The sequence below is a fragment of the Uloborus diversus genome, chromosome 7, assembly GCF_026930045.1.
Source record: "Uloborus diversus isolate 005 chromosome 7, Udiv.v.3.1, whole genome shotgun sequence".
Taxonomy (NCBI): Eukaryota; Metazoa; Arthropoda; class Arachnida; order Araneae; family Uloboridae; genus Uloborus; species Uloborus diversus.
The window spans coordinates 29,646,636-29,661,460 of NC_072737.1; the positions used below are offsets into that span (position 1 = coordinate 29,646,636).

General features: G+C 31.2%; 1 protein-coding gene across 1 annotated transcript in view; it reads right to left on the reverse strand.

The window, feature by feature from the left end:
- Positions 1 to 14,825, reverse strand: part of LOC129225567 (protein Skeletor, isoforms B/C-like) — a 113,507-nt gene that overhangs the window by 67,070 nt on the left and 31,612 nt on the right. The window contains exon 5 of the mRNA XM_054860013.1: positions 847 to 1,012. Coding sequence (XP_054715988.1) covers positions 847 to 1,012 — 166 coding nt within the window. The remainder of the gene's footprint in view (positions 1 to 846; positions 1,013 to 14,825) is intronic.

The window sequence follows — 14,825 nt, forward strand, 5'->3', positions numbered from 1 at the left end:
CGTCTTTGCTCTATTTCGCGAAATGTTAAATATAAATAAATTACATTTGTTTCGCAGAATAGAATTAAAACAAGAGCCCGTTCATCTCGCAATATCATTCAAAATTTTGCTTCAATCTCATTAATAGAGTAGTTTTAATAGTTATATTCTTAAACAACCCAAACTATATTGCTAATTGTTATTTTATTAGATTTCGGCAGAAAATCGCTAAAGTTTGTAATTTTTATTGCATCTTTTAGCACAGGGATTCTCAAAAGCTGGTCTAACTGATTGGCAGTAATCCGTGGACAAACTTTACCGATCCTCGGAGAGTTTAAGTTTCCGCTTAAAATATTTTTCTTACTCCAAAAGCAATAATAATAACACTTTGTATTAATTACTAAAATCTTTTCCACTAATGACTTAATTCAAATGTCTCAAAACCTTAATTTGTCTACAAAAGTTGTTAGCACTTGCGTGTGGTTCCATTTGTCACTTATTTTTCCTTTTTTATCTTTTTTACGATGATATTTTTTATTCAACTTAGTGAGATTAAATCAAATTAGTGAGATTTTTAACCTACTTCGGTGGCATAAACCAAAAATATCATATTAGTTTTTCTAAATTAGAGAAAAAGAGAGAAAGAGGGATTATTTATTTATCTTTGGCCGATCACAAAAAAACTGAAAAATCATAAATAACTATACTGATTTTTAAAATGACGAAAAGAAGAGAAAACGGTAATGCTACAAGATTAAGAGTTAACACATTGTTATCAGATTGCATTACTAAGTGATCGGATTAAAAAAAAATTAAAAATGTATGCATATACAAGGCAATTGAAGTAAAAATCGTAAAATACCTTACCTGGTCCAAGTCCGTCATAAGTAAATTCAGGAACAAGAAGTGTCTGCGTATCTACCACCATCACTGGTCCAGAGGAGACACCATGTTCTTTTGTTGGAATTCTACCAATTTCCACAGGTTGCGGTATGAGCAGATCTTCAGGGATAAAAATCTCACCAAAGTTCGCCTGCATATAAAAAGAAAATATTAGCTTTCAATTAGAATTATGGACACAAATTGAAAAACTTAACTTGAAGTGTTGACTTCCGATATTTTTTTTTATTTTCTTGTTTATTTATTTAGTTTTGTGAATTTTAATTTCGAACATGTCAGCTCTTTCTCACATCTCTATAGACTTTTTAAAAAACAATCCAATCTAAACATGCATATCTCTCTACTTTTTACGAATTGTAAGTTTGCCCACTCTTCAAAAACAATTCATAAATAAATCGACATGTGTATTTGTATCTTGGTAAACTCCATTTTGTGTTCGCTTCAACTCAGAAAGCAATACGTTGAGTTAAACAAGATTCTGTATCAAATGAACACTAGTCCTGAATATAATGTTTGTCCAATTGCTCCAAAGCAGAGTTACAAATAAAAGCTTTGCACTTTTTTTTTCTAAGTTTTAGACTCTCTCAAGTTTGATACTTTATTATTTAATTATGGTAATATTTTAGCTAAAGTAGAATGGTCTGTAAAAATAATTAATTCGGAAATATATCTTTAGGTTTTAAAACAAAACTCATAAAACGTTTATCTAATCTTTCTTTATTCAAGGACCGCGCTTCATCATAGGATGAAGCTCGCGGAGCAGATCACATAAAATTTAAATATACTTGGTACATGTAACATGCTATATTAGGTAATATCGTCACCTCAGAGCAACAGTAAGGTACCTTAATGTTGTTTCTGGGATTAGATATCTTACTATATTTTATCTAATCACAGAAACAACACTAAGATATCTTATTGTTGCTCTGCGGCGACGATATGCGGTGAAAAGGAAACGAAACTGCAAACCAAGTATCATTGTTGTAATTACTGCATTCTTATTTTAGCAAAACGAAATTTCTCTTTTTATTTTAAGCACCAACTTCAGACTATTTGACTGCTAATTAGCAGCTTTTTTTTTTGACTTATCTTCGTATTGTCTAGCGTGGATAGACAATCCCCATGAATCCGAACATCTCCAAAAAGTCCAAAAATAATTGTGAGTCTCAAAAGGCCTCATCCTTTGTAAATCCCAAACAAACCAAAATGTGAGCAGGTTAGGCCTCATCAGCAGAACACCAGTGGCATTCCGGAAAAGTCTTATGGGTCTCGCAAAATATGAGGGCTTATGTATGGTCACTCAAAAATCTGGAGTAGGTGGTTTGGTGGGATATAAGTGTGAGTCTGGAAGATTCACGCGGACATTTTATGGGTGCCATGAGTGGGTGGGAGGAGTTTTCATTCGTCTGTGGGAATTTCTTTTTGCCTTGATGGAAACCTCACTAAATGGGAGATCCCCAAGAGGATTCACACCCTCCTCAGCAGCAGACATAGCCAGGGAGTCTTTTCTTTCATAGTCTTCAACTCCAACTTGCGAAATGATCTCCTGGTAATGATTTGTGTGTATGGGTGAAAATCTGTGAAGAAGATTCAAGATGTCCAGAATAGTCTAGATAACAAAACCCTAATTAAACAGCTGTTGAAGCAATCATTTATTAATATCAAATGAGGATTGGTTGGTTCTTTTGGAAATTTCCAGAACATAGTTTCCGATTCGTAACATTGAAAAAACAACGGTCCTTAGGGATTTGCATCACCGATTCTTTGAATTTTCAGAAGATTCTTTTATAGATTGAAATGTAACGCGTTAGAGCAGTGTCATGTTGCATTTTAAATACGAACTTTATTCACATTTTGTCATAATTTGGATCGTAAAAACTGTAATAGTTTTTATTATATTTCTTCCAAAAACGCACAGAAACGAAATTCACATACATTGTTTCGATTCATGTTCTTAAAGTAATGTAACTATGCAGCAAATTATATAAACGGGAAAATGTATGCTTTACATAGTATTTTCTTTTAAGAACGAAGCGGAGATCCTGAAAGCTAATTAAAAGCTCTTACTTCATCCATTAAAGAATCCTTACTTTCAAGTGACATTGCTATGGTTACAATGACGTCATAGCTGCAAAGTTCTGATTTATGGTCGTGTCTTAAATTTTAACTCATGGTAGGTTGTCTAAACTAAAACTTTTTTTTTGGGGGGGGGGGGGGACGAAAAATTTATTTGGTTGTTTTAGTTTATTTCATTTCCTTTAGGCTTTTATTTATCTATTAAGCGTTTGCATATCACTTTTAGTACTTAGGTGGTTTGTCTTTGCATATAATCCTAGGGTTTAAACTATTACACTTTAAGGTGCAAACGTGGCAGTTGAGCCAATTGAATACACAAAATACTATTACAGCTTTTATCTTGAATGTAAAAGATGAGCCGCACCATGCTACCAGTGTGTAGCTAACCTCAGTTTTTGTGAGAGGACATGGCATCTCTTGATAGCTACTCGCTAGAACAGCTCGTTTATGATTATTTCGGACAGAGGATCTCTAATAAAAGCGGAATTTAAATACTGGATATCGTAAATGAGCTGTCGGTAAACGCTCGTAGTTTCAAAGAACCTTAATGGGTTGTCCAGACATCATAAAATTAATTTCTTTTTTTTTAAAGATTGAATTGGGCAGAATATGTGACCAGAATGAACGTTGTCCGACCAACCAAAAGGATCTCTGAAGCCAAACCATCTGGAAGTCGATAATGGAGAAGACCTAGGTTCCAGTGGATTGACTCCCTCGAAATAGATATGAACATTCTTAAAATTAAAGCTGAAGCAGTATATCTGAGAAAAGGGCAACCTGGAAATCAATTCTGTGGAAAGCCAAGGCCGGGATGGCAAGCCATTGAAGAAAGGTTTTGTTTTTAGTAAATAAATGCACGTGCATGCTCTCGACGACAATCTGATCATCAGAACAAGCATAAGCCTAACACTCAGTGACGATGGAACAATATCATTGGCTTGGAACTATAGTGCCTAAAAAGAGTAGTGTGTCGACCGGCACTTTTTTCCCCACGATTCTTGAAGACAAATTGTATGAAAACAGCTAGATGGCAGTGCGGTCGAGATGTACGTTCAATTTCGCGGTGTTTACATTAGTAGACGCGGGATTTTGTTACAATTTAGTTCCGGGTTTCTCTTTTTTACCTTTATTTCGTGAATATTTCATGAAACAGCGTTTAAGGCTTTTAATGGAGGCATCAAAGTTGAACGTTGGAAGAAATAAAGCTTCATCTTGTTTCGTACCAGGGTGCAAAAGTGGGTACAAAACATGCAAGGAAAAAGTTACGCTTTTTAAAACTCCAGCAGATGAAGAAAAACTAAAGTGGAACTCGTTAATTCCCATGTTAGATAAAGTTTTTGATAAATATTGCTCATTTTGTGCTCTGCATTTCGAAAAACATTTTATTAAAACGCATTTTAAGCATATTATAAATGGTGAGGAAGTTTTGATTCCTCGGGGAAAACCTTTTTTGAAAGATGAGGCAATTCCGACAATTTTCCCAAATCTGCCAACATACTTTACTAAAAAATTACCAAAGAAAAGGTCCATCAGGAATTATGCAGTTAAAAAAAATGTTCCCTGTTTGAAAAAAATAAAAGTTGATCTTTCCGCAGATGAAACTGAAATAACCACGTAGCTTTATTATTAGTAGAGAAATAAGAGACGCGCAGTTATTGAATACTTAAGGCCATTCATTAATTACGTAAGGATGATTTTGGCAATTTTTGATCCCCCACTCCCCATGTAAGGGTACGTAAGTTTTTTCACACCCCCACCCCCCCTATTCTTCCGTAAGATTCCATTTAGTTTTTCAAAATGATAAAATAACAAATCTTGGAATCGTTACATCACTGGAATCGTTATTAAATTCACATTATTAAATTTAACTTTTTGCGTAAAGAAATAGTTACTGAAAAGTTAGAATCTAAACTGAATGTTTTTTCGACATTTTTTTTTTTTTTTTTTGATGTAATATTAATTAAAAATAAAACATGCCATACATAATGCGACTCTTTTATGATATTTTACACTATTCATTCTTTATAAAACAAATAAAAAAACATCTTATCCTAACACGTTTCTTACCTTCCATACGCAAATGGAACATAATCTCTGCCAAATCACTTGTTGACCGCGCAATTTCTAATGTGAAATACCGACTTGGTAAATATTACTTAAGAATGAGTTTGACCCCCCCCCCCCCCCCAAAGGTACGTAGAGGCTTTTCCAACCCCCCTCCCCCTCGGGCCCCTTACGTACTTAATGAATGGTCCCTTATAGTCTACTATTTTCATTGAAGATAAATTAGCATAAGGTAATTTTATATGCTTCAAAAAATAAATGAACACCCATGTAACAAATAGCACTTATTACAGAATTTATCTTTTGCGCAGAAATAAGTTCAATCCGAAAAACGGGGCTTTTAAACTGCGAAATGAGCATGCAATCGCTGATTTAAAACGAGTCTGATTGAGGAGCATAACGTACACCTCGAGCGCAGCGCCATCTGGTTTTTCCCCGTCGATCGGCACACTACTCTTTCTAGGCACTATACTTGGAACAAAGAGACAATATTGCTTACTTCAAAAAAATCATAATGTTGAAAAGGGAAGAATATAGTAGTGCAAGGTATAAGATAAATAAACCTTTGTATATATATAACAAAGCAAAACATTCAAGAGTTTTATTTTAATTTATTACAAATAAGCCACAAAGCTTTCTCTCTCTGCGTATGTAGTATGTGAGAGTGTGTGTGTGTGTTTTCGGCATGTACAAATTTATCTTTTCCTACTAAACGAATTTTACGGAATAAGGATGTTTCGTTAAGTCAAAAGTACTATTTTTATTCACTAAAATTGATAGAATCAGCAAAAAAAAAAAGACATGCATCCTGAAAATTCTTTAATTTTCCCCACATTTAATTTTTTTTTAATGTCAGTTTCCTAAAACAAAATGTTTCATCGTGTGACGTCACAAGTGAAGAAAGCCATCTTGAATTAGAGCGTGTGGTTGTCTTTTCTGGCGAACCTCTATCGCTTATTAGTGATTTTTCCCTGCGAGCAATTAACTCGATGAAATATTCATTTGGAGAAGTTGGCAATGTCTTGAAACTTGATTCTGGTAACCCTAGCGACTTGCTCACTTGTGACGTCAGCAGCGAAAATGAAGACAACGTCTGAACGTCTTTTAAAATTATTTTTTAAGAGAGAAAATAATTTAAAATTACGACAAAAATAAATAAATAACTCACCCCATGTTTTCGACCACGCTCTTTTAGAAAATATATTTTTGAAAAATGGTCAACAATCCAATTCTGTATTATTAACACTTGATATTTTATTTTAATTAATCAATTGTGGTTCACCTTTTAGCACTTATGAAAAAGTAAAATCAGTTTCCGTTAACTTTGAATACTACGAGAATTCGAGTTACCTATTTCAAAAGTTGAACGTGGGCAAAGTGAAATAGTTATGGTAACTTGTCTTTTTCAAAATGAATGAATCATAAGCTTTATTTGAAAATTACAGTGCATTAAGAGCGAGTAATGTATTTTATAATGAAACTTGTATTGAAATATTATTTTTCGGTATTGGCAAGAAGTAGGTACCTTCAACAACAAGTTTCACTTTTTTTTATATGGGGGGGGGAGTGAAAACAAAATACTTTTCAAACAAAAAAAAATTACATTTGGCTAATAAAATATTTTTTCTTTAATGAATAAATAAACTAATGAATGAATAAATAAATAAGTAATACAACAATAAACAAATAAATTAATTAATATATGAGAAAATCTAAATGAGTTGATAAAATAGTGATTAATAAAAATTGCAGTAAACATTTAAATTCAAAATATGCCTAACAATACTAAGTAAGCACTGCACTGGGCATAAGACAACCTCATTTATTACTTTAAATGATAATTACGAAAACTTGATCAGTTTATATTAACAAAAAACCATAAAATATTACAAAATGTGTATCAAATTTTAAATATGACTTGTATTTTTTTACATAGTTCTTTCTCGCACTTTATGACTGGAATCAACTATACGTTTAGGAACATATTTAAAATATTGCTATATAGTTGCCGCTGCATACTGTTAAAATATTTTACCACTTCACTTTGCCCCATATTGCCCTACTATGTAAACTAGATATATAATTTTAATACCAGAATTGAGGCAGTGAGAAGCAAAAGAATGTTAAGTGGTAAAAATAAAAATTTTGAGAAAACTAGTGCAAATGTTAGGAGAACCTCTTGTCTGTTATCGGGCAAGAGATGGTACTCGCTGTTCTTTTAACTGCTGCTATACAGTATGCTTTAGAAAAAAAATTCAATGAAAGCCTACCTAGGATCTAATCTTTAAACGCGTTTTACTCAAAACTTGAAAATGTCCACTTACATCCCTTTGCTTCTCACTGCCTCAATTGAATCATTTATTTCAAAAACCTGTCAAGCTACAAGCTTTAAAATATCGAAACAGCATTTTTAAACTTCGTATTAAAATGTTTTTCTTAGGAAAACAGTGTTTTAAATTAAAGGGGATACTTATTGAGGTACATTTCTTTTAATAAACAATGTTAAAATCATCAATGAACAATTTAATATGATGAACAGATGTTTTTCTAAAATTAGCAATTTTTTTAGATCGACTGGTTTTTGAAATAAACGATTCAATTGTAATCGTTAAAAACTAAATGCAGACAACAGATTACAATGAAGCAATGTTTCGCATATCGCAGCAGTTAAAACATTAATTAGCAAAAGAAGTTTTTTGTGAAAAAATATCTTCTTATGTGTAAATCAAAAACAATCCTAATGCAAATTATTCTTTTAATATTAAAGTTTTATTTTTATACGTAAATCATTTATGCGTTTGAAAAACATACATCTCTGAAAATAAAATAAGTAAATAACATTTAAAAGTTGCTTTAAATTCATTCTTAAAACAAAGGTTGTAAAAACTAATGGAGGATAATGTTCAACTCATGAGCTGCATTCAACATGCACTAAAAATATCTGCACTCGCAGATTGACAAAGATAAAAAGAAAGCAGTTCAACTTTTGCTTTTGGATAAAATTGATAAGCATTGATTTAAAGAAATCTGTAAACGACATCAGAGAACAGATCCCTATTTTCATTCGATATCCAACCTACATTATTCTTATCTACCGAATTACCCGATTCGATCAATACTTTCAAAACAAATGCCATTGTTTCAGTGACACCAGTGACAGGCAAGTCTGAAAATTTCAATAAAGGTCACTGAAGATTTTGCGCTTCTCAAACTAAACTAGATCTGAATTCTTTGATGCCTGAACTTTCTTTCGGAAACAAAAGCAATCACTAATATTTAGGCCAAATAGTGACCCAGGCACATCGTGAGGGTAATAAATAGACATTTTTACATTCTTTGGAAAGTGGTGAAACTTCATTGATACTCGATAACATCCTATAGTCTTCCTTCTAATGCTTACCGGTGTGTCATTGAGGCGATGCAGTAATAAATCAAACTCTGTGTCTACCCCTTTAAGTTCCCTTTTGCCTCAAGAGCAAACAGTGGCCTACTTTTAGGGATTGCCAGACGGTCAGACATGAAAGTTTGATTATCCTCAAAGGTGGACTGGATTTGATGAACCTATTTATGGTTAAAATGAAGTGCCGAAACGTGAGGATTTTCTTTGATCCTTTCGGTGGCTCTCGGAACAACATGTTTGCGTAAAATGAATTCCATCAAAAGGGAAAATGGAATCAAGAGCAAATTTATTCACTGTCATATTTGAAAAAGTAATAAAATTTAGAAACTTGTTTCAAAGAAATTCACAAAATGTGCTAAAACAAAATCTGATTGATAGTCTTACATTATTTTCGCCTCATATTATTAAGACATCCGCCTGATACGAAATGCTCTTTGTAACGTTAAAACTTTTTAAAATAGATTGAATTTGATCAAAGTGATATACAGTAAAACCTGTAAAGTTGACCACCCTTGTAAGTTGACCACCTGTCTATGTTAACCGCTTTTGTCAGGAACGGAATTAGTCCTATCTCATATAATGAAGGAAAACCTCTGTAACTTGACCACCTCTCTATCTTAAACACCTGTCTATCTTGACCACTAATGTACGCCAAATTTGGTTTGGAGTATTGTAAAAAACCCTTTGTAAGTTGACTACTTGTTTATTTTTTTTAACTTTCTTCAGCGAATTATTTTATTTCATTATTTATTTATTTATTTATTTATTTATTACTATTTATTTTTTATTTATTTATTTATTTATTCATTTATTTGTTTATTTATTTTTTTGATAGCTTTCCAAAAATGTTTTTAATGCTTTGATGACAGACTAGCATTTTACTAACTAAACAGCAGCATAAAGCTTATGCTGCTCTTTATTCTCCAAACTTGTTTTTCATTTGTTGCTCTATTTGAGATAGCTTTTTTACTCTGTTTAATGAAAATAGGTGTGAGTAGAAAAGTCTTTTCTTTCAGTTGCAATATGTTATGGCAACTCAGGAATTGTGCTAAAAAGAGCAGGCCCGGATCTATACATTTTGGGCCCCCTACAACAAAATATGTAGGGCTCCTCCCTTGTGGCCAGCAGTGTCTATTTGTAAAGTGAATAAGTCTTAATGCTAGTTTTTTTGTTTTTTTTTTTCTATTTTTTCTTCAGTTTCTAGGGCCGTTAGCCCCTTTAAGGGCGCGGGCCTCTCGGGTACGCAGATCTGGGCCTGCTGAGTAAAGTTACATGTTTCTGGTGCAAGGAATTAAGAGATCGGACTTTTAAATTTTGCCTTTATGAACTGGGAGAGTCGCGCTTATTGCTCTTTGTGCTATAAGTTGTACAAAAAAGGCTTGAAAAAGTAAGTTATTTCAACTTGAGATTAATAAAAAGTATGAAATATTATATTAAAATTAATTGAAAATGGAGAAAGTCAGAGAAAATTAACCGGCACATATGGAATTTCTAAAACTACAGTGTCTAATATAGTTAAAAGCAAGGAAAAAATAACAAAATTATTTGAATAGTATTTTTAATTATTGTTTCACTTTCAATAATGTTAAACAATAAAAGTGAGTTGAACAGAAAGAATAAGGGTGAATTACTCAAAAAATGAATACATGGTGCAAGAAATGACAAAAAATATAAAAAAAAATCATTACCTCCCTTTATAAGTTGACCACCAAAGTACTGCACCGCGAGTGGTCAACTTACAAAAGTTTCACTGTATATATATATATATATATATATATATATAAGATCTTTTTGTGGAGCATTAAGAAATATTGGGATTTTTTGTTCTAAAACACTGCACTAAATGTGGTAGCATGTGAGAATTTTCAGAATTACTTTAGTAAATTAAGACACATTAAAAATCTACTGCAACTATTTAGTCTCATATTATTCATCCTTTTTTTTTAATAAATTTGAGGGATTTTTTTTATTTTATTTTTTTATTTGAAGCTCTCTCTCAAAGACAATGCGTTTAATTGTATTCAAATGCATGAAAGTGCATTGCTTCTGAAAGGTTAGTAACATACACATATTTCAATTCCTTTAAGTTAATTTCGAAAACGGCAATTTGACTAAACATTTTTAAATATTAATTAACAGAATAAAAAAGTGACTATAATTGAAAAAAATGAGTTAAAGAGATGAATTAAAACAAATAAATGTGCTGTAATTTAAAGTAATGAGGGAACTTTGAGTTAATTAGTTTTTCAGTTGAGTTAATTAGTTGCGGCTGTAAATATACAGTCACACTCGCACTACGTACAAATCCTTAGTTATTAAAGGCAGAATAACCTCGTTAATACGGCCTTCGTTCATCCGAATCGCCATATTATGCATATCAAATTTGAAGAGTTTTATTTTTTAACATTTTATGTTCACATTGAAATAATTTATGATTTCAAGCTATTATAGCAAGAACGTGGATATAAGTGCACCAAACATTCGTTTTATTTTTATTTACTTGCGTTTGCGTGACCATGTTTCATTTAAACGCACTCGTATTTGAAACAGAAGACGGACCAAACCTTTGTTGAAAGATTAGATTTTTTTTCCTTTTCGTGTATGTATTTTAAAATGACTTGTTAACAAGTCTATGTGTTTTTCTTCTTTTACAAAACATGGTGTTTTACCGTAATAAATGGTATTTCTGCCTGTTTAACGATTTATTTCGCTCATTATCCACATTAACCAGATTTTCCACATTTTTACTCAATCCGGATCGCCTTTGGTCTCGGATAAACGTGATTGTACTTGAGAATTTTTAGAAAGTTGATACTTTTTGTAATGACACATATCGACTCTTTATACACAAATACATAAAAATTGAGAGCCTACGTTAAATTTTCCGAGAAAAAAGTGCAAATATATACCGAAAAATATCATACTCACGCAAAGGGGTTGAACATTCTATAGAAAAATAACATGTAAAGAGTGAAAAAAAAAGTGAAATGTCATTTTCTTTGTTCATTGAGTTCAATATAGAAACACTGAATGTTTGTAGAGTAGAATTTTTATTTTGACTTACTTAGCGTTTGCGTGGCCATGTTTCATTTAAACGCAACTCGTATTTAAAACAGAAGACAGACCAAATCTTCGTTAAAACACAATTTTTTTTTTTTTTTATATCTTTAATGTCTTGTTAACGTTTTTTTTTTCTTTTACAAAATATGGTGTTTTACCGAGATAAACGGTAGGACTGAAATGTTAAGGATTTATTTTGTTTATTATCCACATTAACCAGATTTTCCGGATTTTTGCTCATCCGGATTGCTTTTGGTTCCAGAGTCCGGATAAACGAGATTGTGCTAGAAAATTTTTAGAAAGTTGATACTTTTTCGTAATGATGCATAATGACTTCTTATACACAAATGCATGAAAATTGAAAGCCTACGTTAAAATTTCCGAGAATAAAGCGCAAATATATACCGAAAAGTATCATACTCACGCAAAGGGGTTGAGCATTCTATAGAAAAATAACATGTGAAGAGTGAAAAAAAAATGAAACATCACGCGCACACATTATCTTTGTTCATTGGGTTCAGTATAGAAACACTGAATGTTTGTAGAGTAGAAGTGTTGTTGTGCTGTAGTTGACTAAATTTTCGACACTTTTCCTTTTTTTAAGATTTTATAATTTAGCATTCTAAAATAGGTTTATTTCACTTAAATCAGTTATTTATAACTTCTCTAATGTGTATGTATTCATTTCGTGTGAATATTATATTTTTTTTTCATTTTTAATTATTAAAGAATAGCAAATGTTGCGATAACAATAATATAATTTCACAATATCAAATCAATATTAAATCAATTTATTCAAACAATATTTTATAGGAACACTATTGCTTTCTATTTTCCAAAGCTAATTATCTAAATGAATCAGAATTCATTTGAAAACTATTTCTGTTTGCGGTTTCATTAAAAATAAAAAATAAAAAATAAAATAAAGGTAATATGTACTCAAATGAAATGACTACATACATATTTGAGAAATATAAATAAATTATTTAGGGACAGTAAATAAATATAATAATCACAATATTACGTCTCAATATTAAATGAGGAAATTTTTTTAAAAATGTAAAATTTCCAGATTTAAGTCCACTAGTGTATTTCAAAGTTTCTTAAGTTCTTAAATAATTGATAATTTCTTGAATAACTTTTCACACAAGGGGGAAGACAAAAACAAAACTTTGCCATTTTGATTTTTTTTTTTCTTTTCTTTAAGATTTTGCAAAAAACAATGGTGGTTGAAATTTAGTTCTCTTTTCGTCTTCTCTCATATTGTTCGAAGAAAGTAGTTAATTGATTAGAGGAAAATAAAGCAGTAGTCCACCATTTCTAGTTCATTGCCACAAGCATCAATCTTTTACCGATATACTGAACTTGAAATGGCTACGTAGTTAGAATAATTAATTAATATGTAATTATGACGTTTAAGTAATGTCCAACTATTTGTGCATTAAGTTTCCTTTTTTATAGGAAATGATTAAGAGCTACAAGTTCAAAGAAGTTCGCGGAAATTCAAGACTATATGAGAAACAATAACCTTTTTCTGTGTCAAACAATTTTATTACTTGTAGAAAAATTAATATAAACTCGGGAGTCGAAAGGGAAATTATGTTTTAATTTTGAAGGACACGCTGTCACTTTAAATACATTGAAACTTATGTATGTTTAAATGCCATTGAAATGTTAGAAATTTGTCATCGGCTGTTATTAATCTAAAGGTCCGTATGTGTACGAAAACGGAATAAATACTCAGTTTTGAAGAAACATGTTATCATTTAATCACACATCATTATAATTCTAGGGCATTTTATGTGTCATTGAATGGCATTTCAAAAAATTAGAAACTTAACATTAATTCTTTTTAGATTAAAATGTCACTGAATCAACTAAAAAGGAATCATTTCAAAAACGTCTAACAATTCTGTACAATTACTTTTTGATACACTATAAAAAAATATTAATGATTCAAAAAAACACACAATGTAATCTTTACTAATAATCAAGCTGAAAGTCTGTGTCTCTGGATGTTTGGATCTCTGTAGGTCTGTTACGCGCATAGCGCCTAGACCGTTTGGCCGATTTTCATGAAATTTGGCACAGAATTAGTTCGAGGAATAGGTGAAGCACCTCGAAGCGATTTTTCGAAAATTCGATTTTGTTTTTCTTCTATTCCAATTTTAAGAACATTTTACCAAGCAAATTATCATACCATGGACGAGTAAACTACCAAATTGTCGTAACGTGGAACCGTAACATGGGCGAGCGAATGAACTCAGCAAATTGGCGGGTAAATCACCATCCATTATTTGTAAATATATAGGCAAACCAAATAACTTCATTTTTCTACTACGGGCAAAGCCGTGCGGGTACCGCTAGTATTTTATAAAGCAGGTTCAATGATTGCTTTTTTTTTCTGAAAAAGCGTATTTTGAAAAAAAAGCAAATGTACAAGTGCGTGATTATTGTTAGTTTTTATCCTGGATATTTTTTCCATTAATAAAATCTTTCTTTATGCATTGAAAAAAATCCTTATATCCCCAAAACACATGTCTCCGACGTTGAACTTTTGTCGTTGCTATAACTACATATATTCATTTAACACATAAAGGTAACTACTTTTAATTATATTTCAGAAACATATTTGCACACAAATTCTTCCAATTTCGGTGGCATTTTTTTTTTTTTTTTGGAAAATATAGCTATAAAATGGAATTCATTCATCACAGAAAAAAGAAGCTTATAGATATTTCAAGCTTGTGATAGTATCCTAATATCAGTGTAAAATTTATTTTGATTTGTTTTTGCACTGTAAAATTTTCTACTTTTTTAATAAAAGTTTTCGAAGATTTTGATTGAAAACAATATCACTACAATTCATTTAATGCACTTTCAATGTGTAAAGTTTAACAAGCTTAAACAAATTAATAAAATGTTTGACAATTTTCTCTTTTCAAACTTTTAACAAGCATACTTTAAAACATTTATGAATTATTGTGCTACATTTCAGCTATAGTGAATGTTTCAGCGTAACTCTAATAGCAAATTATCTTATATTTTCAAAAATATTTAGTAATTTTATTTTTGAAATATTTCTAAATTATGTTTCCAGCCGATTGAACCGTATTGAAAAATCTTCATTTGTTTGAAACTATATTTTTTGTGGTTAAATTCACTTGTTTTCTTAAATACAAGTAAAATTTAACGCTAACCAGATAATTAAACTTCTTGCACTTATCTAAATTTATTTCCTTGTTTTAGAATGCCACAAAGATTTGAAATCTAACACCTTGAAATCATTCAAACTGATGTTTGAGAAAAAATTAAATGAAAGGTGATATTTTTAAATTTAAACAAT